General features: G+C 49.4%; 1 protein-coding gene across 1 annotated transcript in view; it reads left to right on the top strand.

Moving 5' to 3' along the window:
- The first annotated feature begins 86 nt into the window (after positions 1-86).
- HRH3 (histamine receptor H3) overlaps positions 87-26,809 on the top strand; it is a 30,153-nt gene continuing 3,430 nt past the window's right edge. The window contains 1 exon segment of the mRNA XM_035899276.1: positions 87-320. Coding sequence (XP_035755169.1) covers positions 87-320 — 234 coding nt within the window.

A 26,809-nucleotide genomic window follows, 5' to 3' on the forward strand; every position in this document is an offset into this window, starting at 1 on the left:
TCTGCCAATGGCACCCCGCGGCCGCACCCCGCCGCCGCCGAAGCGACGAACCAGCTTCCCCGCCCATCCCCCAGGAGGCGGGGCGAATGCTAATCAGGTGCCGGGACTCCCAGCCCCGCGCCGCACCACTGCTTGGGAGACTGCTGGCCAATGGCACGTCGGAGGGGCGGGATTATGCAGATAAAGGCGGCACCGTGAGCCCCCGCTGCGCTGCGCGGCCTCACTGGGAGCGTTTTGGGGGGATAGAGCGGCCTCCGCTGCACAAACGCAGCCGGTCGCGCTGCTGCCGGTATGGCGTGGCCCTGCTTTGTGAGACGCTTGTACCATCATCCAGCTGCGGAGCGTGATCTTGGCTCACCATCACCTATGTAGTAGAATGTGCCGTCCTAATTGAGGGGTGGGGAAGTGCAACTTTTTCACCGTTGGCTGGGCTCTCGCGGGGCTGCGGCCCACCCGGGATGGCCGAGCGTGCCGTAGTTTGCTGTTCACCGCTGTTATTTCAACCAATTTTGTATTTTTATTTTTTTTTTAAACATTCTACGCTGGCTTGGAGGCGTGGCGCCTGTCACCCGTAGGCCACAGGGATGCGACATTTTGGTTTTTCAGGGCATTGCTTCATTCCCGGCCCAGCAAGCTGCTGCGGCCAGCGCCTCTGCTTGGAGCAGGTTCGTGGACATCTGGAAGTGCCAGAGAAACGGTCAACAGACCCATGGGCTGGCATCGGACGAGTTAGCGTCGTTCCCTCCCGGGAGGGAAGCTGCCCACTGCTTTTATTTCTATAGCCCTGAACTCCACTTGTTCAGGCACACCAGGTGACTGGAGGCGAGTTCGTAATAATCCCCTTCGCCTCGGAGTAATGACCGGTGTGCTAAAGCAATTGAGGCTATTTGTAGAGGTTGATGCAAGTATCAGAGCCGTGAGTGAGCAGTTTAAAACTAATTTGACTCGTAACATTTCTTTTGGATAACACCTGCTCTGCTCTTTTTACTTGCCTTCTAATTTCCGAGTCTGCAAAGTGGTTTCCTTCACATACTCTTGAACTTCTTACATGATGAGAGCGATTCGGAGCTCTCTTCCACTGAGATGTGATTTCATACCTGAAAGCTTAAGGATGGAATGAAACCTCGTTGGACCCAGCAACCAGGGTTTTAAAAGGAAAAAAGTAAAATTGGAAAGCGTGTGCGGAGCAAGGTGCTTGAGGAGATCAGCCGGAGGGATAAGAAGCGTCCACCCTGAGGAGCTAGAAACCGATGGGGCTGCGTGAAGTACATCTCACGAGCCATTGATATAATTGCTGAGGGACACCTTGTCCTCTTATGCAGGAAATTGTGTGGGATGTCAGGAGGGGCCAGCGCAAGAGTGGACAAAAACCACTCGGGAATGACAAGCTGGTGTCCGAGTAAGGAACGGTAGGGAGTGAAGGAGGGAGATGAGTCGCAGAAATATTTCTTCTCAAAATGATCATCTACCATTGATACGCTTCTCAGTGCAAAGCAAATACAGGAATTGGCAGATTAATTCTGTAGCACGGAACTTGTTCATCAGAGGTGGATGCAGATGCTTTTTCGCAGGGGAATGGCTGCATCGCTACGCCAGACCTTTGCCACCAGAACAACTCATGGGTGCAGGGGGTGGCAGAGGGGCCAGCAGGACCAGCCAGGGGTGGACCTGTCCCCAGGTTTGGGCACCATGCGAGGGCTCCTGCCGGAGACCAGAGTCCGGCCGCAGACATAGCACCACAGATGCCCGTTTCATTGCTTGTTATCTGCTGTAGGCACCAAAGAAGCCTTGCAAGGAAGCACAGAGGTAGGAGGGATGGCAAAGGCCCACATCGCGATGGGATTTATTCCTCCACCAGCATTGTGTAAAGTATGTTTTCAGAAGTGCAGCAGCAAAAATGCAAACCACTCCTTTGCCGCATGGCTCCCTCCTGCCCTCCCCTAATACCTTACCTGGCACGCCGTCTGTTGATTCTGGAGTATTACTCATTCCTAAAGGAGCTGACAGCTCCTGGCCATCAGCTACATGCTGACAATATACGAGACATGAATTAACAGGGATAATGCTCCTTGCTGTGGCACAAATGAAATCTGGTTTCAAATTAAATCTCCACCGGGAATTGCTCACACATGCTGGGGTTAAGGAGTGTTTTGGGGTGAGCACAGCTGGCTCTGAGGATGTCTGTCGGTCCCTTCGGATCCAGTCTCGCTGTTCCCTCCTGTTGTTTCATCCCTGCATTCACCCAGGTGAGGGCTTGTTGAGCTCATCTTTAGGGAATACAAATCTTTGGGAGTAGAGGATAATCTGTATCATTCCAGATCTGTTTTTAAGATTTTCCTGATTTGCCCAGAAAAGTGATTATTTTTTTCCAGTAAGCCCTGGTTCAGCAACCCACTTCTGGATTGCTTAACATCATAAGCTCAGCATTAAGTGCAGAAATATTTCTACTGCAGCTTTTAAGCAAAGGTCCACAAACAGAAAGTAAGCATGAATTTAAATTATTTTCATACTGTGCAGGCCTTTGTCATGTCTAAGCAGCTGATCTGGAAGAGTTCTCCAAAAAGATCATGGAAAGAGGAATCCACTGGTAAGGAATACTGAATTTGTGTAGCTTTTTCAGGTCTTAATTGAAAGCATGTACGTTGTGAGCCTGCCGCAAAAATCCTTCTCCCAGGCATTTCTTGGGCACTTGAGCTAAATGCCCATGCTTAGCAAAAATAAGGCTAATTGACAATTTTCTTCCTTTGTTAAATATTGTGGGGCTACTCTCTAGCAATCTAAAATCACAAAACCCCAAAATTGGACAGGGAGAAGAATCTGTCTCCGTATTTGTCTCCCTCCTGTGTTGGCAATGAGGGGAGAGAGCAGGTACCTTTTAAAGGAGATGACATGGAAGATTTTGTCTTGCTGGCAAACGTTTTGCAACATTAAAAGCAATTAAAACGGGGTTTTACAATGGAAAGTATTGAGCAACTGGCTCAGGCATAGGTGTAACCAGCAGCTCCACCTGTAATAAACCCAGCTGTTCCCCTCCTGCGGAGCAACGCAATCCGCTTAGAGAACTGATCCAAGCAAACCTTGTCACTGCGGCGGGTTTACAAAACCTAAATTGCGACAGAATAAGGAAAATGGAAAAACAAAACACATTGATTCTGGGATCTAGATACAATGCAGGGAAATGTGGCACGTTACAGCGAAAATACTGATCGTCTTTCACCAGTTGTATGTAGGCAGAGACAAATGCCTCTTCTCTTCTCCTCCCAATGAGCTGCTGGCCAAAGGCAGCCACTTCAGTCCCAACATCTGTGGGCAAGTGCTCCCCTCTGCCATGGGAAGCTCTTCTCAGGCAACGACTCCTTGCCAGGGAGCTTCGAAACCAAAGCTTTGTTTCACGAGTGCTCCAGCGTCTTCTGTTTCAGCGCTGCTTTGGTCACTCCTCCGTGCCGTGCCCATCTGCAGCGCAAGGCTGGGGCTCCCGGCACACCGTGCCTCCACCGCGTTCCAAAGACACGGCGTTGTCCTTACAGCTTTGCGCTGAATGTGCTTGGAAACACTCACGCTCACGTTTACCAACAGCTTCACCTCAGAGGACCACTGGGCTTGTCCACACTTGGAAGTTAATTTGGATTAAGGGAAGGTGTGAATTAAAAACAAACTAGGAATCCCAAAATATCTCTGGGCAGATAAGCCCCAAGTTATCAAAACAATTGATTAAATGTACTGTCACTAATTGCAAAATCAGTGGAGAAGGGAAATAATTGTGCTCAGAAAAAAGAAAAGGTTGTGTATCCCAGCACCGGCAGGGACGGGGCAGGTTTGGGTTTACCCTCAGCCACCATTTTGGGCTTGTTCAGCCTGAAGAAGAGAAGACTGAGAGGGGACCTCATCAATACATACAAATATCTTAAGGGTGGATGTCACAAGGACGGAGCCAGACTCTTTGCAGTGGTGCCCAGCAACAGGACAGGGGGCAATGGGCACAAACTGAAGCATAAGAGGTTTCAGTTGAATATGAGGAAGAACTTCTTTACTCTGAGGGTGACGGAGCAGTGGCCCAGGCTGCCCAGGGGGGCTGTGGAGTCTCCTCCTCTGGGGATATTCAAAGCCTACCTGGATGAAGTCCTGTGTAAGATGCTCTAGGAGAACCTGCTTTAGCAGGGGGGGTTGGACTGGGTGATCTCCTGAGGTCCCTTCCAACCCTTGCCATTCTGTGATTCTGTGATCAGCCACAGGGAGACATGGATGTGGAAGTGGGACATGGGGAAGGAGCAAACCTCGTAAGAGGATGAGCAGGGCTGCAGCCAGCAGCACAGCCCATGTCTGGTTATTGCCCCTCGGTTGTCGGGGCTGGAGCTCAGCAGCCCAGGGCAGGTACCAGCCTGGGCGACCGCACTGTGCCCAGGTGGAGACAATGGTTTTCACATCCTGTTCTCTGCAGTTTTCTTGTTAAATATTAACTGTGATTATTATAAAAGGGCACACCCCGTCATGCCATGCTGGAGGCTGTGCAAACATGGGACGGAGAGAAACTTTCTGCCTTCGAGGGCTTGCAGTGGCAGGCTCTCCTTCTTCCCAAGTGAAAGGAGGCTGCATCCAGCTACGCGTGAGCCAGACACCACTTTGCGAAATGGGAAACATCCAGATCTTCCACAATCTGAATAATAAAGATTTCCTCCTACAGCCTGTCCCATTTCGCAAGGTAGACATTATGAATTCCATTGACAATGACAGTGTCTTTTGAATTGCTGGCACTAAAAAAGGGAAGATACTATGAAAGAAAAGTATGACATAAATTTATTTAATATAAAAAAGACATTAAAAAAGCAGACATCGGTAACACTGATAAGGCTTTAGTGAAAAACATGGTAATGCTGAAACCATGTGAATTTTAACCAGAATCTTGAAGAAAAGCAATTCAAGAGAAAACGGAGTCCATAAATAATGAGGAACATGGCAAAAGCTGAATAAGTAGAAATAGCCCCAGTCTGCTAAAAGGCTGAATAAGCATGTTCTTTGTAATGGCATGGAAAGGAAAAGACACAACAGCCTGTATCCTCCGCTTCAGCGATAATTTCCCTGGGAGCTGCACCCATTCAGCTGAGGGCAGGTCAGGGTCTGAGCCACTTCTCTTCAATATAAAATACCATTTTGAATATTTCCATGGTCAAAGTTGTGTAAGCTTAACAGCCGAATGCTGAGCATACAAGGGGCTTTCCGTAGTAAGCCAGAAAGCTTCTTAAAAACACCCTCTTTCTCGCAAGTCTTCATGTTACTGTCTGCTGAATCGTGAATTCTTCCAATTCCAGATACGACTCCTGGCTCTGGAAACTCCCACTCCTGGAGCTGAGGAGAGACGAGCAGGATCTTGTGCTCGGGATAAAAACAGTTGGACAAAACTAGGTCGCTTCCATATCCCATCTCACTTTCCCTGCAATGAAAGTCCATGTCAGGAAAGATGGGGACAGATCAGCTCTGACTCTCAGCTTCACTCCCCTCCCCCCCAACTTGTATAGGGTTTGGGAAGCACCTCAGGGGGATACCAGAGCCCCTGTGGAGCCCAACTTTTAGGAACCTGGGTACCCATGAGCTTCAGCTGTCTCTGTTTCAGGAGCAGAGCTGAGGATGCTCTATTTTCCCCATGCCCATGCGCCATCATGCTGCTGCCAGTTGATCTGCCAACGATCAATGGTGCTTTATACCCTAATAGAGGTTTATTTGTCAAACTTGGCCACAAGACCATCTTATTTAGAATTAATTATAGTGTCTGGTTTTAGCTACGTGTACGGCAGCATGGCAAGTTACTCTTGTACTCTTTGGACCAAATTTCTATCTATGGATGGCAGTACTTAGATCAGAGATTAATTCAATGGCTTATATGATGCTTGCTTTCTGGAAATTGAAGTCAATAGAAGCTAATTATACTTATTGATGCAAGATCAGAATTGACGTGTGAGTAAAATTTAACCTGTCTGAGTGCTTCCTTGGTAACTTATCTCTGTCTCCAGGATCTCACCCGTCACAAGTGGCTGAGTGGGATGGGTGTGCACGAGGCAGGGCGAAGGGACGCTTCTCACAGCCCACAGCGAGAGGGATATTTTCCTTTGGATAACTCCCCATGATAAGTCAGAAAGTAGAACAGATCCCTACTGCCCAGGTAACATGGAGGCGTTGCTGATGTCGGCTGAATTCATTTCATTAAGTTATTTAGTGAATTAGACACTATTAGCACAGTGTTTCCGCAAGTCAGCACCAGTTTCCTCTCCATTTTGCTGGCTTTGTGGATGAACAGACAGCAGAGGAGTGATTCCTGTGGTGTGTACGTGTATTTTTCAAGTGTTCCCGACGACAACACATCTACACTGTGCCCCACAGCACGGGAAAGAGCAGCCGGGGCTGGCAGAGGTCACAGCACGAGGACGACTGCTCTCCCACTCAGGGTACCACCTCCTCACGATGCAGCATGGAGCTCAGGCATCCACTCACCCTGGGAACGGGCTCAGGCCAGTTCAGCCCTGCAATTTTGTAAAAAAAAAAAAATCCCTGGATTTTAACCCTACCACTTGTGCCAGCAACACCTGCAAAAAGAAAAAGAACCCAAACACTGGCTATAGCAGAGAGTGAGCTTTTTTTACTGATACACTATAGACTGTTCCAAATCAATTCGGCATGTAGTTTTCTTTAGCTTTGTAAAACTAGCAACTTTGATCCAGCAAATCTTTATGTGCACATATTACTTGCTGGGACGGTCTCCTGTGCTGAATGTGACAAAGTCCTGTTCACTGATCCCTAGGCAACCGCTAGAACAAACTAATTAGTAACTACAAATTCACATGCATCCATCAAAATAAGATCCAGGTTAATTTTTTGTTGCCTCAGTATCTTCTGTGCTTGAAAATGAGCATCTAAACTTGCCTGAAACAAATGATGCTATTTTGCAAGCTGGTTTTAAAAATAAATATGAAAAAGGGTCTTATCATGAAATTCCACCAAAAAAAGTAATAAAATAGATAGGATATTGGAGCATGAACAAAAAAAAAAAAATCAGATCCTGTCCCAGATCCTGTCCCAGATGGAGTTGGGAAGTTTGGCTCTGGATCTGACGTCTGCTACACAAGCAGTCCCCGACAGGCAGACAAACTAATGCGCCTCCCTCATCAGCTTCTGTGTCAGCTACAGCTGACTCTATTTACTTTTAGCCCAGAGGAGGAACTGGGAGCAGAAGGAAAAGAAAAAAACCCCTTCATTGATATTCACAATGATGTCTTACACGTCCAGCATTATTTTGTCCAAGGGAGCTCTTTCAGAAAATGGGAGAAAACAAGTGATTAGGTGGAAGAATGGCTGTCAGGAGTAAGAAAGGACCCTGTTGTGGAGGAAGGGGCTGTATTACTCTGTCTATTAAAGTACCATGAATCATTTTGATTACTGCGTGTATATTTGGTAACAGAAAAGTAAGGTGGACTCAGTCTGGGCACTGTGGAAAAACAGGGTTTGTTACCTTAACTGAGCTAAGATCCAAATTAGAAGTCTCTAATGATGAAAGCAGACTGGTTGAAATTGCAGCTGGCAAGTAGCAGTTCCCTCACCCTGATGGTGAAAGAAGGATAAAATCCCTCCTTGTCCCCATTTCCATGCAAAAGAAATGATGCCCGGAACCCAGAGCACAACCCTCCTCCAGCCCAGGGAGCTGCGCTGAGGGTAGGTGCTCACCGTGGGTGAAAATCAAACCGCTGAGCTTTGTAAAGAGAGAAATCACCCTCGGGTCCCCGCCTGGCTGGGCTGGTGGCGGCGTTTCCCAAGCGCCAAGGACAAACCCAGGCATCCCCAGCCAGCCGGCCCCGTGGCCAGGCAGGCAGGCAGGAAGGAGCCCTGCCAGCTGGCTGCCTGCTAAGGCTTCCCAGCAGTGAGAAACTGCTCTGTCTCCATCGCTGCTCAGGGCCCCTTCCACAGTTCAATTTATTCCTACCACCAGGGAAGAGGACCTGGCTGGGACGGGAGGAGAAGACGAGGCTTTACCTGTGCTCAGCCGCTCTGGATGCAAAGCACGCTTGCATTTTTCAAACCCTGTCATTGGGAAGCAGATTTTGCAGGTACTTTCTCCTCATTTACACATAGGCAGGGTTTCTTCCTGGCTGACGGAGCTCAATTTTGGCTCCAAGCATGGCATTTACACTGGCGTGAATAACGTCCAAGAAGGCACGACTCACAGGAAACTTCTAATTGACCAAGATGTGATTCATTAGTAGGCTTGCGCTGTCAGAATTTAAAAAGCATCACCAAAAAAAAAAAAAATCACTGAAACCCCCAGGCTGTCTGGCAAGCCAGTGCCCCAGTAACCCTGCCGTGCTGGTGGGGGATGGCCAGGATTTCTTGCAGGCTGCTGTGGTGCCGGAGCTGCTGCAGCCCCTTGGGTGCGGAGCTGGGGTCTGCCCGATGATGCAGCTCGAGCTGGGTCCAGCTGAGCCATCCTCCCTCAGTGGCTCTCCAGATGCAGCCACTTGGTTTTTTGGCAGTGGCTTTGCACAGACCAGAAACAGCCCTTCTCTGGGAGCATGGAGGCAGAGGGAATGAAAACTGGGGCAGGAAGGAGCAGGGTGAGGAAGGAACAATGACCAGTGAGCCTCTAATTTCCTCAAATTAATGATAGAATCACAGAATCATAGAATGGTTTGGGTGGGAAGGGACTTTTACAGGTCATTGAGTCCAAACTCCTGCAATGAGCAGGGGCATCTTGAACCGGATCAGACTGCTCGGAGCCCTGTTGTCCAACCTGACCTGGAATGTTTCCAGGAACGGGGCATCTACCACCCCTCTGGGCAACCTGTGCCAGTGTTTCACCCACCCTCATTGTAAAAATTGTCTTCCTTCTATCTAGTCTGAATCAACCCTCTTTTAAAACCATCACCCCTTGTCCTATCGCTACAGCCCCTATTCAAAAGTCTGTCCCCATCTTTCTTATAAGCCTCCTTTAAGTATTGAAAGGCCACGGTAAACTCTCCCTGGAGCCTTCTCTTCTCCAGGCTGAACAACCCCAACTCTCAGTTGTCGTAAATGCAGAGCATCCACTCCAGAAGCAGAGAGCAGAGATCTGGGAGGATTTCAGGCAGCAGGGAGGATGGACCTTGAAGGGAACCCCACATCCTGCCTCAAATTAAAGTCTGGAGTGAGGCTTGTAGGGACTTACCATCATCTCTGCCTTGGCAAAATCCTCCCCTCATGGGAAGGATTAATTAAATCCCCTGGATATCCCACCGCTGCTTCACCAGGCAGCACTGGAGGAGGGTCTCCTACACACGTCTGCGTGAGCACAGGCAAAACCAAACACACAGAGGCAATTGGAAAGCCAGGCAAGTGATGGGGACAGTCAGGGCAGAAATTTGAGCCCACCAGGTGTGAGCACGGGAGCAACCACCTCACTTGGGTTGTGCCATACCTGGTCCACCTGATGATGCCCAGCAAGCTCTACCCTCTGTCCGGTTGTAGAGGGGAACAGAGACCCTCCCAGGAGAGGGACACCATGATACTGGGCTTTCCAGATTCGCAGGCACTGAGGTGACAAAATGCAATGGTTGGAAACCAGACAAATTGCCATCGCTGGCAGCACTCACATCAGCGCTGGGCATTTCTCTGGCCCAGAGAGGGATTGGTCCTGAGAGGCCCTATGCCAAGTGTCAGAGAGGAGACACAAGTGCCCTTTCAGCCATGGTGAACTTCATCAGGTTTTCAGGAGGAAAAAAAGATTATCTGCTCCCAACAGCAGCCTTGTGAGGCTGCACATGCTCTCACCACTTCAGGCAAACAGAAGTGGAAGGGCTTTTTCCTATCTTTTGTATGTGCAGCTGCTATTTAATGTAAATGTACTTACCAGAAATTGAATAACTCCCACACGAGTAATTTTATACCCATCCAACATTTAAATTATGAATGCAATAATCTGCAGCACCAGGAGCTGCAAGGCAAGGCTAGAATTCCCGAGGCGAGAAAAGTCTATTTTTAGACCTTCCAAGCTGAAATTTCTACTAGATGGAGAAATTTGCTTCCTTCTGCTGCCTCGGGTGTTAATTTGCATTAAAAGTTTCAGGGTTTTGTTTTTCAGGCTTTTGGGTGGTGCCTGGTCAAACACCAGCAAAACAAACCAACGACTTTCTGCCACCCATCGCTGGGGAAAGACGGCAAGAAGGAACCCCCCGCCATGGCTCGGCAGCTCTGCACTGGTAATTGCCTAATGGGGTTAGTCTGGGATCACAGGGAAATGAGGAAATTGGTCGTTTCCCTTGATGACGTCCTCTGGCTGGGATGTAACCTGGCTCAGGAGCTGTGTGTGTCCTCCTCGAGCCGGTGTTGCGCTAACCCTCGCCGAATCGTTTCCGTTTTAGCCCACATAGCTGGCAGCAGTTGTACAACACTGCTGTCTAGAGATTCCAGAAAAGATGCTCCTGACTCATGTTTGCAAATGTCATTTAAATTCATGGGTTATTCTGTTCTCTGGCCCTTTTGAGGCTTTTTTTGTACAGCAGGGACTTGGTGTTTTACTTGTTGCTCTTTTTCTGTCTCTGGTACCCGAGACCAAAACACAGTGCAAACCTCGTTACCCACTTGTGCGTGGCAGTAGCAGAAAATAAATGAGAGAAAAAGATCAGATACGCCACAATAACCCGGAGCTCCTTCCTGCTGGGCCCTGTGAGAGGGCTGTGTCATCCAGAGCGTGGAAGAAACACCAGTCCGGGATGAGCAGGTCTGGGGTAGATCACTTTTTACTTCACAGCAAGGTGTTTACCAGCAGGGCTGATAATAACTGGCTGGCAAAATGTGATGCTCCTTCCAAACAAGGACTGCAGAGCAATGCCTTCCATGCCAAGCTCCATCTGGGATTAGAGCGGAGCAAGAAATCCCAGCCCTGGCACTCTCTTCTCCAAACCAATCACCCCATCACCGTTTCTTAATCAAATGCTGCTACAACAGGAGTGCTAGTACTGGCTCGTCTGCCCAAACCCAGCTGTGTGGCAGCTCGGTGGCAAGAGCTAAGGCTCGCTGTTGTGCCCCTGAATATCATATATGGACAATGTACAGAAACAGATGTGAAATCTCTGTTGGAGCCCAGGTTCTCCAATACTCCATGAAAGGCTCTAGCAGAGTAGATGGACCTTAATTTCCTCCCCTCTGCAGAGAAATGCAGTGCTTGCCCTGATGTCATCAGGCTTCGCTTGTGCTTGGGGGGAAAATAAAAAAATATTGTGGCAAATGGAGATGCAATTCTTTCAAAATGTTGTCTTTTTTGAGAAGTAGCAGCAACAAAAATTACGCGAAGATCAAAGAGAAGGGAGGCTGTACTCAGGGACAACTCAAAAATAATATGGGGCAGTTGCTGAGCAACTCTCCAATGCAAAGTATTGCTATTTTCTGGAACCTCCCCCAGCTGTACAAGAGGGACAGTATCTAACATTATTCAAAGAAGAAGTCCGTGTGATTGCCTGAGTACAATTAGATCTAAGAAGGTCTTTGCAAACAGCTCCTATCAATCAACCTCAAGCCATTGATCTTACATCTAAAGCACTTATTGAAAAATAAATTATGCTTTTTTGATCTAATCAACTATTAAGGATTCTTTTCTTCCTTTTTGAGGCTGGGTAAATAAAATTCTTCTATCAGAACTTGCTTAATAATTATTCTGGACACACAGTGGGCCAACTCCTGAGTGTGAAGCAAAGCAATGACTCAGAAACCAAAGGCTGATTTCTTTTTCTCTGGTCTTCTTTTTTTTTGTTGGAATAGCTATTCTTCAACCAGGCATCCACACAATTTGGTGCACAATACTAAATGCATTCCCATAATCAGGGTATTGTCTGTTATCTGCCTAGAGCTGCGAAGCACATGTGCCACAGGGACCCGCCTGCTGCAAAGTGGTACCCGAGGATTTTACCTTTCTCCTCCTGCACTTGGTTCGTCCCTGTCCTGCTTTTGTGCAGCTGCTTGCTCTCGGTTCCAGATGCAAAAATGCTTTTGTCCTCTGAGAAGGAGCAGCCAGTATCCATCCGCAGGGATCCTCCAGCATCAAGATGGCACTGACACTATCAGACGGCGCGTGGCCTCGGGAAGGGCTCTGGGGGCAGATGCCATGACAACTCCACAGCAGGGCTGGGACCTGAGTCAGGTGGTCACCATCCTTTGCTCCTGCTGGGGTCTCTGGGGAGGGGGTGTTTAGATCCCCGACAGCCATGGAAATATGTCGCTTCATCTCATTTTATTGCAGAAGTGGATAAACTTGAGGCTCCAAAAAGTGAGGAATTAGCAAGACTGCGTTGGGGCTGACACAGGCGAGCCGAGCAGGGAAGCAGGTCTGTGTGTTCAGCTCTCTGCCAGCGCACATCTGGGGTACGAGGCCGTGGCCACCGCCTGCATCCCCTCGCTGCACACAGATTGATGCAGGGGAAAAGCCCGGAGTACCCCTGATCTCCACCCCAGCCTGCAGAAACGGGGGGACCCCACTTCTCCATCACCCTCTCTACCAGGGTGGGATGGCGATGAGACTCAACACCCCACCGTGCGCCCCACTGGGAAGGGTCCCTGCAAGCACCCCCAAAGTGGGGTCAGCTATAGGATCAGGGACCAGCCGAGTCCCCCCCCAGCACTTCTTCCCAGGGGAGAGACCAAGGCAAAACATATGCTTGACCCACGTGGGCATCGGCGCGGCAGGGCTTGCCCTGCTATTTCCCAGTGGTTTTTTAAAAATACCCCTTTGAAAGCAGCGCAGCCAGCTCAGCTCTGCCTCTTGGATGTTGGCAGGCTGCCGCCCTTTAATTAAGTCTGCTGTTATGTCTAACGCTGGTGGCAGCGTTTCAGGGCGGCAGCGCGGAGGCTGTGGGAATCGGCGCCGGAGATCAGGTGGCTGCGGAGCTGTGTGATGACTTAGATGTTCTGGCTAATATGCCAGAGTAATAGTGTCAATATTACCACCCTCGCTGATCAGATCGGCTGGTGAGCATAGATCCAGCCAGGGCATGGAAAAATTCCTTTGCCTGCAGGGAAGAGGGTGGCTGGGAGCAGAGAGAATTGGATGGAAACCCAGCTCCTCACTTCATGGCCCAAACCATGGGGAAAAGCGCTGCCAGAGCCCACGCTGAAGTCCCCTGGTACCAAGGTGTCTGCCCGTAGCATGAAGCCAGCTCAGCAGGCTCGAAGCTGCCCCGTGCCCATGGGCAACCCATGGGGACTGAGGAAGGGGCAGCTTTTGCTTTCACTGCACTGGAAACCAGCCCGCAGGTCAGCTCTGGGTCGTTTTGCCTCCACTTCTGGCCGCTCCGTGTGCGGCAGCTCAGATTCATGCCATATCACATGCACGTTGATAAAATTAGAGTCTGTGCCCAGCTGGATTTCACTGTTACAGCCCCTCTTTCTTGCAAGATGCAACTTTTTTGTGGTGCTTGCTTCAACCTCATTTCTCCTCGCAGAACCTCCCGGGGGGAGAGGTCTCTTCCTCTCCCATCCACCCAGCTGCTGCAGTTGTGCAACCCCAGGATTGCGTTTTTCTGCCAGTGTGCAATGGTGGTGCACAGGACCCAGAGACGAGGCTCGGCAAAGCGCGTGCCCTCCTCTAACCCAGGTTTCTAGCAGCCACGCTGCAGATCCCTGTCCCCGCTGTCAGCCGTGTCCTGCCAAGAGTGTGAAAACTGAAGTGGATGCTTCAGAAAATCAGCCTCATGTTGCAAAGAGTTTGGGGATCTTGACTGGGATGTGGGACTCTGCCTCCACCAAGTGATCAGCAGAAAGAAGAGGAGAGAAAAGCCTGCTCGAGGCGGCACTCGTGTAACTGCAGACTGGTGCGCAGCACCCTGCAATTTGTATTCTGCCTCTTGATCTTCATCAGCTGTACCCCGCTACCCTACAGAAGCTAATCGCTCCCTTGTCCCCAAAGGCAGGCTGATTTGATCTGCTCTGCTTGCAGATAACGCCATAGACAGAGCGGTGTTGCAATTAAATCCTTTCCCTGCTCTATGCTAATGAGAAGCAGGAAGAGCAAACAGAATGCACAATGGCAGATAATTACAGGCCAGCAATTACAGACACAAATCCTCTCTCCTCCTTGTCCTCACGCTGCTTTTTCCACTGCTATGCTACACACTTGCCGTGAGCCTGACACAGCGGCCGGGGCTGTGAAGATGATGAGCAGAGCGATAGAAGAGCTTTTTGAAGCACGTCCCCCTGAAGCCCCATCACCCCTGATCATCTCTTCACGGTGGGCTTCTGCAGGGCTGCATGGCCAGGACAGGGAGGGGGGGTTGGCTTCAGCTGGTCTGAGCTGCTAAAATTAGTATCATTTAAAAATAAATAAATAAATCTTAATCATGATAATTGAATTAAAGGATTATTTTGGAATATTTCCTGCTTGTTTTCAAGAGGGTCTGTAACTTGCTAAAACTTTTTAAAGTCTGGCTGCTGTAAATAGCAACCCACACGCTTTCCCAATCACTTTCTTGCTCAATACAGAGTATCTCTTTAGGAACTGCTTTTCAAAATACTGTGTACTTTGCACAGTTAATTTGGGTGTGAGAGCCTGCCGGTGCGTGCCAATGCTCAGTAACGGGCTGTGAAAGGCTGGGGAGGTCACACGTACAACATCGACGCGTGCGAGCAAACGAGCACAGTTTTATATGTGCAAGCTCAGACAGGATTACTTTGAAACCGGGGAAGTTCTTTAAAATGATGCCCAAATATTCGTAAATGCCAAGTGTCACATGAAAAGCTGTTCAGAATCACTTCCCTCTCCTTCCCAACCTGCCTGCAAACAAGTGGGACCCGCAAAGCCCAGCTGTGGGCGCTGGGAAGAGCATCAGCTGTGTGTGATGCATTATTAACAACCCGAATTATTGACTCCATTTCACAAAACTGTTCTGTGCCTTGACACACAATTGTTTGCAAAATTATTTGGACAATTCATCTCGTACCTGAGCAAATGCAATTAATTTATCGTTGTGCTCTGCGATCCCTCCCCTTTTTTATCGCACCGTGTCATGCTGTCAGACAACGCTGACAGACACCAGAAAGCAAAGAGAAGGGGAAATAGCATCTGAAGTGATGGGAGAGCCTTTCCTGCAAACCACCTCATTCGCAGAGTTAAAGCAGAGCACGACAAGGGGAAATTAAAAGAGAAATTGCACTGGCGTCCTGGCTGGGAGGTGGCGGCAGGATGGTGGGACCTGGGCCTGGTGAGAGGTGGGGAAGGTGAATATCCTAGCTCCTCACCTTCTGCCAAAGCTTTTAGCCACCAGGGAGATACTAAAGGCAACTGGCACCAGTTTGGTCCCCTCCTCCATTCCCAGTTGCCCTGACCGTGCTTTTCTGCCCGGCCCCAGCACCAGCAGCAGCTCCGGGGGGAGCTCCCCTCTTCCCACAGGGAATTGTTGCTTTTTCCCTCCTTCAGCATCTGGTGAGAAATAGGAAAACCACCTCTGCACCATGGCCAGAGAGATACCCCAGGGCCCCTGGGAGCTGTAAAACCGCAGAAAACCTCAGCCCTCTCACTCCAGATGCAGGTCTCCATCTTATTCCTATTTTTGCTGCTCTCCTCTGTTTTCCAAGCAAATTATTGAGGAACCTTCCACCCGCGTAGCACCGACCAGCCTTCATCAGCTAATAACACCCACAAAAATTGCACGACAGAGTTTTGTGTCTGGTTGACATTCATTTCCAAGCTTCCCCGTGTCTCCTAGGCCCTGTGAAAGAAAGGAAAGAAGAACAAAAGAGACAGGTGGGGAATTATTTCTTGCTTTTCCTTCCCTGCTAACAGGCGATGTTTCACAGCCTCCGCACGGTGGAGAGGCGTGGGAAGCGACAGGGTAAGAGGAGTTTCTGTGGCTGCTGGTTTTGGGATAAGCAGGTAGGGTTTATCGTGCAGAATAAAAGGAGACCTGGTTCCCAATATCCTGCAAATTCTCACTCCTATTACATGCACTCCTGTGCTGCAGCACACAGGAAAATTGCTGATTGACCACCGTCCGCTGGAGGAGCAGGATCCGATCAGTGACCCTGCGTGTTACCAGCCAACGACCAGGGGGATGACAGCAAAGACCCTCCAGAAGGAAGACCTGGCCCTGAGCAACTTGTTTTCCTACAGCTCTTGTGTGAATCAGTCCCTTAATTCGCACCGGAGGCATCTAATGTTGTTCCTTGTCCTCGGCATCTCCCTGCACCCCAACTCCCACCTCCAGCGTGGCTGCGCCCTGGTTAGGCAGAGCTCAGTGCTGGCAGGACACGGTTACTTATTGCAGAGAGGAGGACTTTCAGTTTTTCTTTTTTTCCCCGTTATTTGGTCCAGGATATTCTGAACTCTGCTAAATCACAGCGACTGTCACATTCGGTGGCAGCTATGTAGCATTTGGAGTCCCCCGAGACAGCTTAGCTGAGCACAAGAAGAGGAGTATCATAAACACAGTCGGGAAAATGAGAATCCTGTTACTTACAGCAGCAGCAAACTCCCTGTCCTTCCAGAGGAACAGCCCAGAAACCTCAGCAAACAACAGGCTGGGAGGTGAGATGGATTTTGTTGCTAAAACCCTGTTTGCTGCAAGCCAGCCCAATAAACAAACCTGCTGGGGGTTTCAGCTCCTCTCTGGACCCGGGAGAGCTCTGGTTCCTTTGCCCTGTACTATTTCTCTCTGCACAAATCTGACTCCAACTGACCAGCTTGTCTAGAGGCCAAAGCAACTCCAGGAATGTAGATTTGGGCTTGGAAGGGGAGGATGGTAGATAGCAGCGCAGGCAAAAACATCCTGAGCATCGTTGCAGCTTCGCCTGCAGGAGGCTGATGCTTCCTAAATGCTTTGTCTTCCTCCTGTCACCGTGTCCCTTTTAATCCCTCTTCCCCATGCTTTTGTAGTCAGATGCCTGACATACTCTCTATTAGTCTCTGCTGCCTTATAACGAACATCAAAAGGAAGCCTGAAAAGACAAGGAATCAGAGATCAGGACCTGGAGCAATAGCTAATAGAAGAGAATACATTAGGCACATTGAGGCTCAATATGGAATACATTTTCCGCCTGCCTTTGTTAGATCTAAGGGCAGGTTCGGCGTTGTCACAAGCAGCAAGAAGATGGGGTTGAGACAGGGGGTTTTATGAGAAAAGCCAGGAGTCAGGGAAAATCCTTGTGTAGATGAAGGTCTTTCTAAATTAGACTGATCTGGAAACTGCAGGCTACGGGGGGGTCAGGCTTTGGAAGGCAATGGGCAGGCGGGGAGAGCAGCATCCATCCCTCTGCTAGCAAACTGGTAACTGGGGAGCTGAGCAGAATCCGGCCTCTTCAAACACAGAAAAGAAGGGGCACGGTGGCTTGCAGGGGCTGGGACAGGGAACCCAGCAGGGCAGACAAGGGTGGGAAGGACAGAGGGACATGTTCCCCTCTCCCCAGGAAGGGTACCTTCCTCTGGAGAAAATGCGCTTTATAACTGACACTGAAGCTGTTGGACCTTACAGCCTTTCACAGATTGCTCTTGAAAGTGCTTTTGGCAGCACAGCCACTTGAAATTCCTGCTAAGAGTGACAACAGTAGCATCTCCAGTAACCATTGCCTGCCCCTTGCCCCCAGGATCCCTCAGGAGATGGGTCTGTGGGTCAGCCCAGGGTGCCCATCTGATGAAGGTGCCGGTCACAGCCCATAACCGTACAGCTTTGGTCCAGCCAAGACAATTCTGCCTGCATCTCCACTTGTACCTCCCCAGCATCTCCTCCCTGCCATCCTGGGCAGCAGAATAGGGTTTTTAATTGTAATGTCCTGTTCTCCCCTCTTAGGGACAACCCACACACTTCAGATGAGGTCTCCAGCCAGTGCGGAGGTCACCATTGAGAAGCCATGTGCCCATCCCAGGGCTCTCTGAGCATGGTATTGGGCCATTCTCAGGGCCTGTGTGTGAACAGGAGCCTTTTCTCTTTCTCATGGCTGGCTCAGATGAAGAGTCCCCCACCCCAAAGAGGTGCAGCCAGCCTGGAACAGGGGAGATTGCCTCTTCTGCACAGCAGAGGGACTTCTGAAGAGGGCGTTTGGTGAATGAGAGTGCTGTCCATGGGACCTGGACAAATCCCGCTGGATCGCTTCACAGGAGCCACTGGAGAGGGAGAGAATAACAAGCAGCTTCAGTCCCTCTTGGCTAGACACCATCCAGCAGCCTGGAGACAATGGGCAATGGGCACAAACTGAAGCGTAAGAGGTTTCAGTTGAATATGAGGAAGAACTTCTTCACCTTGAGGGTGACAGAGCCCTGGCCCAGGCTGCCCAGGGGGGCTGTGGAGTCTCCTTCCTTGGAGATATTCAACCCCCGCCTGGACGATGTCCTGTGCACCCTGCTCTGGGTGAGCCTGCTTTAGCAGCGGGGTTGGACTGGATGATCTCTGCAGGGCCCTTCCAACCCCTGCCATTCTGGGATTCTGGGATTCTGTGAACACGCTGATGTGACTCTGAAGGAGCTCTCTTGGTTCAGCCAAGTTGTGCAGAGACAAGAGCAAAGTTGTCCTTATATTTCTGCTTGGAGATGACCTGGCGGAACGAGGGCTACGTGGTCCTCCCTCTTGCACGCAATGAATTAATGTGGTTGCATCTTTGTAAGGGCGAAGAGAATTGGGCCCACATTGAGTGGCAGTAATGAATTAAACTGAATTAAATTTTGATACATATTAGAGATATGTTAGTTACTATATAAAGTAATATACTTAATTAGCCCAGGAAGTCCGTTAAATATTACATGAGTTCCCCACCTCCTGGCCCCCGCGGGCCAGCGGGGAGTAAGGGAGCTGACATTTGTAGGTCTTCTCCCACGAGAACCTGGTGGCAGCTCTGAAGAAAACCATGGACTCCATAAGTGGGCTTAAACTCTACCCCTCTAATTGCTTAGTGTCCTGAAGTTTTATAAAGTTTGATGAAACGTTAAGGAGCATGCTGTGCTGCAGCCTGCACCAAAGCCCGGAGAAACCCAGCTCACTTCTCTACAGCTGCTCTGTTTTTCCATCTGCTGGTAACGGCACTGGCTTCAATTAGGAATTATTTAGTCCTTCCCAAATGTCCTCACATCACTCTTAACCTACACCACTTACTTCCATTAAGAGTATTAACAACGAAGCCCAGCCCTGCTTCTTTAAACAGTCCCCTGATGGAGTACCAACTTTAACTGATACTTTTTCAACAGAGCTTTAATGTTTACTCCTCCACGTGGCAAAATGCTTCCAGCGTCGTTGGTAGCAGCTGTACATGGATATCATGTCTTGTTATTCAGACCCTGCTGTCTCCCTCTGAAAACATCTATTGGTCTTAACAGCAGCCGCCAACTCGGTCCAAGCTGACAGATGCAGGATGACTTTTGTTTTTATTCCCCTTGTGCTTGGAAATTTTCGTTTCAAAATGCAATATTGAATTGGCCTTGACAAGAACCAGGTGTTAATTCTGATCAGACAGTAACTTCATTACTAACCATATTACTCATCCTGCTCTGCTGTGTTTTCCTCCCCCAGAGGAGCTAAACTCAGCATTTTCATGCTCACAAAAGTGCGGTTGGTTTGCACAAGACGAGAAATGTGACTTTCTTTCATGACAAGGTGATTTGTAATTTTAAGAAGTTAGTTCCCAAGAAGCCAAAACCAGTCACAGTAGCTTGGTACAGGTCCAACTGCAAACAGTCTCCCTGGGCTAGAGGATATATTTTTGGACACTTCAGGAGTTTGGATTTGCCACTTACAGCTACAGCTGGGAACGGAGAGAGAGAAGGAAGGAGAGGAAAGAAGGAAGGAAAAGAAAGAAGTGAAAAGGTGTAGGACTTTTTCTGAACACAAATGGACACATACCATGCCCGGGCTGGGGGCAATTCCCCTCCAGCATTTGTGGTCCTTCTCAGAGGCGCGGTGGCTTTGGTGCCATTGGTGCCGTGCAGTACGGCTCTCAGCATGTGCTGCTTTGAGAGTGGAGATGTTACTGCCCTTCCTACCTTTGCGAAATCTGGTTCACAGGGCATTTCTTAGCATTTTTGAGGGCTATTCTTGTCATCATCATCTTTATCCAAAATTAAACTTGCTCAATTAAGTCTGCTGTGGTACGGTAAGGAAGAGACCTTCTGCCACCAGCAGAAGTCATTTTGACATCTGGCTGAGCAGCAGGATGAAGTGTACCCAACAACTGATTTCATGATGTCCCATCCAGGTTTGGATTGCCGTGCTGTTTTTCTGTCCTAATAGCTCCCCAAGTTTGACAGACAAGTTGTTGTTGGTTTTATTTTTAAAAGAGAAATATATATCAAAGAGTAGCATTTCAGTGGAAAGTTGTCTCTGGAATGGCAGATGCTCCCCTGACATTTTCTGTGTCCTATCCTCTGATGCTGCATGTAAAAAATTTATATCGGGGGTTGGCTTCCCTGTTTGTGCAGTAGCTCGATGGTCTGGCAAAGCAGGTGCTCAAGGGCTCCTCCGGAGATTTCATCCTCAGCCGCTCTGGAATCTCTTTTCTCTGCCACGCTGCCCTTACCCTCACCCACGTGTGCTGGTAACTTGCGAGGGGATCTGAAAAAAGGGAATTTTCCAGACTGAATAAATATTTCCCATGACAAAAGGCAGAAGAAAAGGAAATAAAACAAAGAGATGGGTTTCATACTGACAGATACTTGTGTGAATGCCAGAGTACTTTCAACCCTCATCAGTGAAGACATGAACACAAAGAGGGTTTTTAATCATCTCTTTCTTTAAAGTTTGTTTCACAGGCAAGCTGGCTCCATGGGACAGAAACAAGCAATGGCAAAACTACAATTCATGCATAGCAATAACAGCATCTCTCCTGGAGGTTTGGAGCTTGCCCTGCCTCCAGCCCTGCGCATCCTCACTGCCCCCTGGAAGAGCAAACTCCTCGGTGTGGAAGCTCTTCCTCCATGGGAATGCAAAGACAGACACGGATCAAAGAGAAGGCTTCGGGAAAGCTGCCATTTCCCCATTAAATGTTACTGATGCTAATGTGTCTTCTGATTTCCATAACTCTTGATTTCGGGACACAGCTGTCCTCACTGTGTAATTGCAATGATGCGTATCTAAACCTGTACCAAAGTGCAAATTCCTCCATGGGAGGGTGGGATGAGGCTGATCAACATCCAGGGGATTGGATTACTTCTGTCCCTACAGATTATGAAAACCCCCTCGTCATTAACACCTAATTCAATCTTTTTAATTTGATTTATTCCAGGAGAAACGGGAGCTTCCATCTCTCCCCTTCATGAAGAAGCAAGTGAGAGCAACGCCCAGACGGGCCCACGTGTATGCCCCAGCACAGCTGAGCCCACCCATGGGTGGGATTCTTTGCCCACACATCTGTGCCCCGCGACGGGGTCGCTTCTACTGATGTCGAAGTGCCATAAGATTCCTGAGCTGGAGCCAAGCACATCAGCGCAAGCACTGAATTATAGATGTGCCTGGAGTGGAGGGCAGAAAATCTTCGAAACTTTTCAGCCATCTGCTGCTTGGTGCAGTTGGGGGTATTTCTGCGTAGAATTTGGCTGTGACCATCTCGGACCATCTTGGACTGAGATGCACGTGAAAGCGATTTCAGGCCATGTATTCTTCAAGACAAACCGCAGGGAGACAGTGTCTATTAAGCATAAATTTGGGTTTTTTTTTTTGATGACTCAGGCATGATTATCACTTTGTCACTTGTAGAAAATCACCGTCTCTGAAGGTGGGAGATGCTGTCAATTATGTAGCAATATTTAATCAACCAGCTAAAAAGGAATATCCTACAAGCTCTGGGTTTACTGTATAGAAGAGCTACCTATGGGCAAGATGGTGCTATCTTTAAGAAACTCTTTAATGCACTCTTGAGAGCTAAAAAGTCATTTCATGGAATAAAACTTAAGTCAATCAGATAAAGATAACAAAGCCAGCCAACAAAGTTATCACAGACATATTGACATGCCTCCCAGAGCAGGGAGCAATCCAAGTCCTTGCATCTGGATTTCTTGGTTCATTAGGAAGATAAGGAGGATCTAACAAAATTAAGAACGTGAACAAGCATCTCACAAAATCTCAGCATCTCTACAGCACTCCTAAGAAGCTGACAACAGGTTTTGTGGCATGGTTCGCCACATCCAGTGTTTTGGCATATGTTGTCTTGAGATTTTCATGAATTGCAAATAAATGCATGAGGTAACCGGTGACAGTGGTCCAAGACAAAAGAGATGCATGTATAATAGGCTCTGATTTGACATGGACTATAGCATATGTCTTGTAGCTCAAGGAATCACTTGAGAGTTACAGTGAAAACATCTTCAACTGGGTGTTTAATAAAACCATAGTGTTTTTATAATATGGGAATTATGGGGATTTAATAAAATTACAAGATGTTAAATTTTAGAAACAAGGAGAATTAAACCTGGCCTGTAGAAGAAGGTGCCTCACTGGGAACAGCGGATCCCAGCACTGTGTCTTTGGTGGCCAGCATAACCAGTCCGCATGCAAACTTTTATTTATTTGGATAAGAGTTTTTGGAGAAGGCAGAACTTCTCCATACCTCCTCTGTCCAGCTTGTCCATCTATGTGCAATTCTGCAAGTCACAGGAGAAAGTATAAATGAGGTGCTGAACAGAGGAAATATATCTGTTAAAAGGGAACTCCAAATTGGTCCCTCCGGGACCTTCGAACTAAAATAATAAACAGAAACAGGAGCAAGTTGTGCTAAGCCACATGCATACAAGGCACGTACCAAACACCCCACGAGTCAGACCTATGGCCTGTTTCCCCCCAGTAACCAGTACCACGCAGAGAGGCGATGGCCACCAGCAAGGCTTAGCAAAGCCAGCAGCAGCTGATGGTCCTCAGGCACTGCTCCGTGGTGTAGCAACACACAGACTTTGCAGTGCCCAAAACCCAGGACAGGGCCAACTGCTAAATTGCATCCGAAGTTCAAGTTCCCTAAACACCAGGAGGCTGCAGAAGCTATTTGTTTCTTAGCCCGAAGGCTTCACATCACAGAGAAACTCCCCAGCCATCTTACAAGAGGGTTATTCACTTCTTACTCACTCTCTGCTTGAATGCAAAACAACTTTCAAGTGCAGACTTCTCTTCCAGTACAAAGCAGCCTTAAAAAAGCCACATATTACCCTTGCCTCTTTTTAAAGATATAGAAGGTCTGCAGAACTCACACAGAATCACAGAATCGCAAGGGTTGGAAGGGACCTCAGGAGATCATCTAGTCCAACCCCCCTGCTAAAGCAGGTTCTCCTAGAGAATTCTACACAGGACTTCGTCCAGGCGGGCTTTGAATATCTCCAGAGAAGGAGACTCCACAACCTCCCTGGGCAGCCTGGGCCAGGGCTCCGTCACCCTCAGAGTAAAGAAGTTCTTCCTCATATTCAACTGAAACCTCTTATGTTTCAGCTTGCACCCATTGCCCCTTGTCCTGTCGCTGGACACCACTGCAAACAGACTGCTTCCATCCTCGTGACATCCGCCCTTAAGATATTTGTACGTGTTGATAAGGTCCCCTCTCAGTCTTCTCTTCTTCAGGCTGAACAAGCCCAACTCTCTCAGCCTTTCCTCGTAGGGGAGGTGCTCCAGTCCCTTTATCATCCTAGTTGCTCTCCTCTGGGCTCTCTCTAGGAGTTCCTCATCTTTCTTGAACTGGGGAGCCCAGAACTGGACACAGTACTCCAGGTGGGGTCTCACCAGGGCAGAGTAGAGGGGGAGGAGAACCTCCCTCGACCTGCTGGCCACGCAGAGTAGAAGGGGAGGATACCCTCCCTCGACCTGCTGGCCACACTCCGCTTAATACATCCCAGGAGACCATTGGCCTTCTTGGCAACAAGGGCACATTGCTGGCTCATGGTCAGCTTGTCATCCACCAGGACTCCCAGGTCCCTCTCAGCAGAGCTGCTTTCCATGTTCAAGCTAAATGCTTCTTAAAAACAAAGTAGGGAAGGAAGCAGAGAGGGGAGGAGAGCTCCTGGCCCCTTGCTCAGGAGCCCCCCGGGAGAGGAATTGCTTTGCCGGCAGTGGCAGCAGGGCTGCTCCCAGCTTTTCACCCTTCCTGGGGGCTTTTAGGGCTCGTCTGCCAGCCTAGCTGCACCCCGCGTGTGCTCTCGGGAAACACTGAATTACCTTAGCACCGAGGCTGCAAGCCGTGGTTCTTCGGCTGCCTCGCTGCAGCAGGGCAGAAGCCCTCGAGAGCGGGTTCGGGAGGGAGCTCTGGGCTGGGACGCCTGCATCTGCTGTCCCCAGTCCCTGCTGCTCAGTCACAACCTTCGAGGAAACAGAGACCAGGCTCAGGAGAGCTTATGGCTGAGCTGTAGCTCTGGCCCTCCAGCGAGCTCCCATTTCGGCCCCTGTAACAGAACTAAGCACTATTCAAGCTCTGAGGCTCCAGAGAGGACCCCATGGGCTGACTGCAGGGTGGTCAATGCACCCTATATGAACATATATAAGCATTTATGAACGTATGGGATATCTACATGTGGCATATGTACTGCATAAGCCAGGTCAGAACGTCAGCTATCATACCATCTGCTTGCACGTCTGTATGGAAGCTGCCTTAACTACCCCTTCTAGGTGGGGTGATTTCCTTTGCTTTATTGCCAAGATAGCATGTTTCCTGAAATATATTAGAAATATATTTCTCATTCCGCTGAAGCAAGAGAGAAACATCAGGGCCAGGAAAACTATAGTCCGCTAAGCTCCGACATCTCTTACTTATCTAACACTCCTGGCAAATCACTCTGGATAAACAATAATTGAGATTTGTCCATGTTGCATTTTGCAAATCGCTTTATAAATTACCTCAGGTACAAAGTAGGGCTCATGCTTTCTGTCTGGATGGAGAAAACTCTGAATAATGAATGACAGCTAACAAACAGCAAACAGCTCCGAGTGATAATGCTGCAACATGCACACAATAATTTGGACTTTGTAAACGTTTCAATGAATACTAATGATTATCTGAATAGCTAGAGATTACAAATAACACCAGATCACAAACAGTCACAGAATGTAAGTGGTCTGTGGGTTCATCAAACATCATGGGGGAAAAAAAAACCCTTTCTCCATCACATCTCAGGTGATACGCACAAAATTCAGGTCTTCTCCGCTGCGGCCATGCTGCAGCTGCACAGCTGGGCTGCTCAGCAGCCCGGCAGGAATTCAGCTGGGTTTGTGGTTAAATCTGATCTTCCTCAAGGCAGCGCTGAAGCCATGCACAAAGTTCCTCGAAGCCTCCCATGGGCGCACGGCACCCTCCAGCCGTTATCCCACCAGCCAGGAGTTTCTGGCACACGCAGCATCCTCTGCTCTCCCACCCACGGCTCCCACGAGCGCACAGTGACATCCTCCGTTGGGACGTGGCAGCAGCGGGGACTGAGTCCTTTGCTTCGTGGAGTGGTTTGGGGACATTTGGCTCCCTGAGGAAGGGGACACATTGTGTCAGGCAGCTGCAGGCCTGCCCGGCTGCCTGCCCGTTGGGGACAGCCTGCCCACACTGACCCTGCACAGCACCTGGAGAAAGAAAGCCCGGATCTAAAGGTGAAGCTGGCATGTTGTCTCAGTGCTGGGCAAGTTAGGAGATGGGATGAGGCTGGTCCTTGCTGGAGGCCACCCTTTGGTGGGTGCCACCAAAGGCCACCCCTGCAGGAGCACTTGGGCAGGCTCCCTGCCTGCGCTGTGCCGTGAGGTGCTCTCACCTCCCTGGCTGCAAATGATTTACCGTGATTTAAAAAGAGCCCTTTCAAGCCTCCTCCCAGCAAGATCAGCATCTGCTATGAAGGCAGTGGCTGTGGTGGTGGGTTTGAAGAGGTATTCTGCCCGGCTGTAACAGTTCCCGAAGTGAAAATAGCTTTTGGAGTAATCAGAAGGCAGCAAACCCCCTGGGCATTAGCTTCATGCATGTTTCTGGGCTTGCACAATTTTCTTGCTTTGATTTTTTGATCTCTGTTCTTCAAAGATATACAGAACTTACCAGACTTCCCCAGAAAGGCACTTGGCCAGGGTCTCCAGCCAGTATCCTTCCCTGGTTTCCAATGTTGCTGCTCTGCATGTCCCCGTGCTGATCCTACCTACATGACACCCATGAAGACATTTCCACTCCTGCAGTCTGGAGCAGACACTGCACAGGGCTTTTACAGTGGTGGGTAACTTCATCCTGGAGTATCACCAACTGAAGAAAGTATTCAAACACAAGTTATTCTCTTTAGCTACGAAAAGCTAAACAAGGGGAGGGAGGAGGGAGCATTAATCATCCCCCTGGAGCTGGGGACTGCGGGCAAGGACTCTTTGGTTTGCCGGCCAGTTGGCATGCCCACTTGGTGAAGAGTTGCCCACTCCCAGTTGCCCTCCTGCTGAGAGAGGGGCATCGCCCTCATTCTGGCATGCTCACTTGGTGAAGAGTTGCCCACTCCCAGGCAGCTTCACCTCTTCCTCCTGCTGAGAGAGGGGCATCGCCCTCATTCCACCGCCTGCCTGGAGACCACTCCTGGCTGACGTCTGATTAAAAGACAAGTTAAGCCTTGAATTCCTCTCCACTGAGGCAGAGACCCCAAAGTAGGAACCATACGGCTGGACTTGATGATCTCAAAGGTCTTTTCCAACCTAAACGATTCTGGGGGTGAGGCAGGGATGCTCTGGGGTAAGACACGGGTGCTCCTGGGTCGAGAGGGGAAGGGGGAACGCAGGGGTGCTCTGGGGTAAGGCAGGGGTGCTCCTGGGTCGAGAGGGGAAGGGGGAACGCAGGGGTGCTCCGGGGGTGAGGCAGGGACGCTCGGGGAGGGGGGGATTCAGGGGTTGCCCCGGGGGTGAGGCAGGGACGCTCGGGGAGG

This window comes from Egretta garzetta, unplaced genomic scaffold (genome assembly GCF_000687185.1).
Source record: "Egretta garzetta isolate BGI_Z169 unplaced genomic scaffold, ASM68718v1 scaffold158, whole genome shotgun sequence".
NCBI lineage: Eukaryota > Metazoa > Chordata > Aves > Pelecaniformes > Ardeidae > Egretta > Egretta garzetta.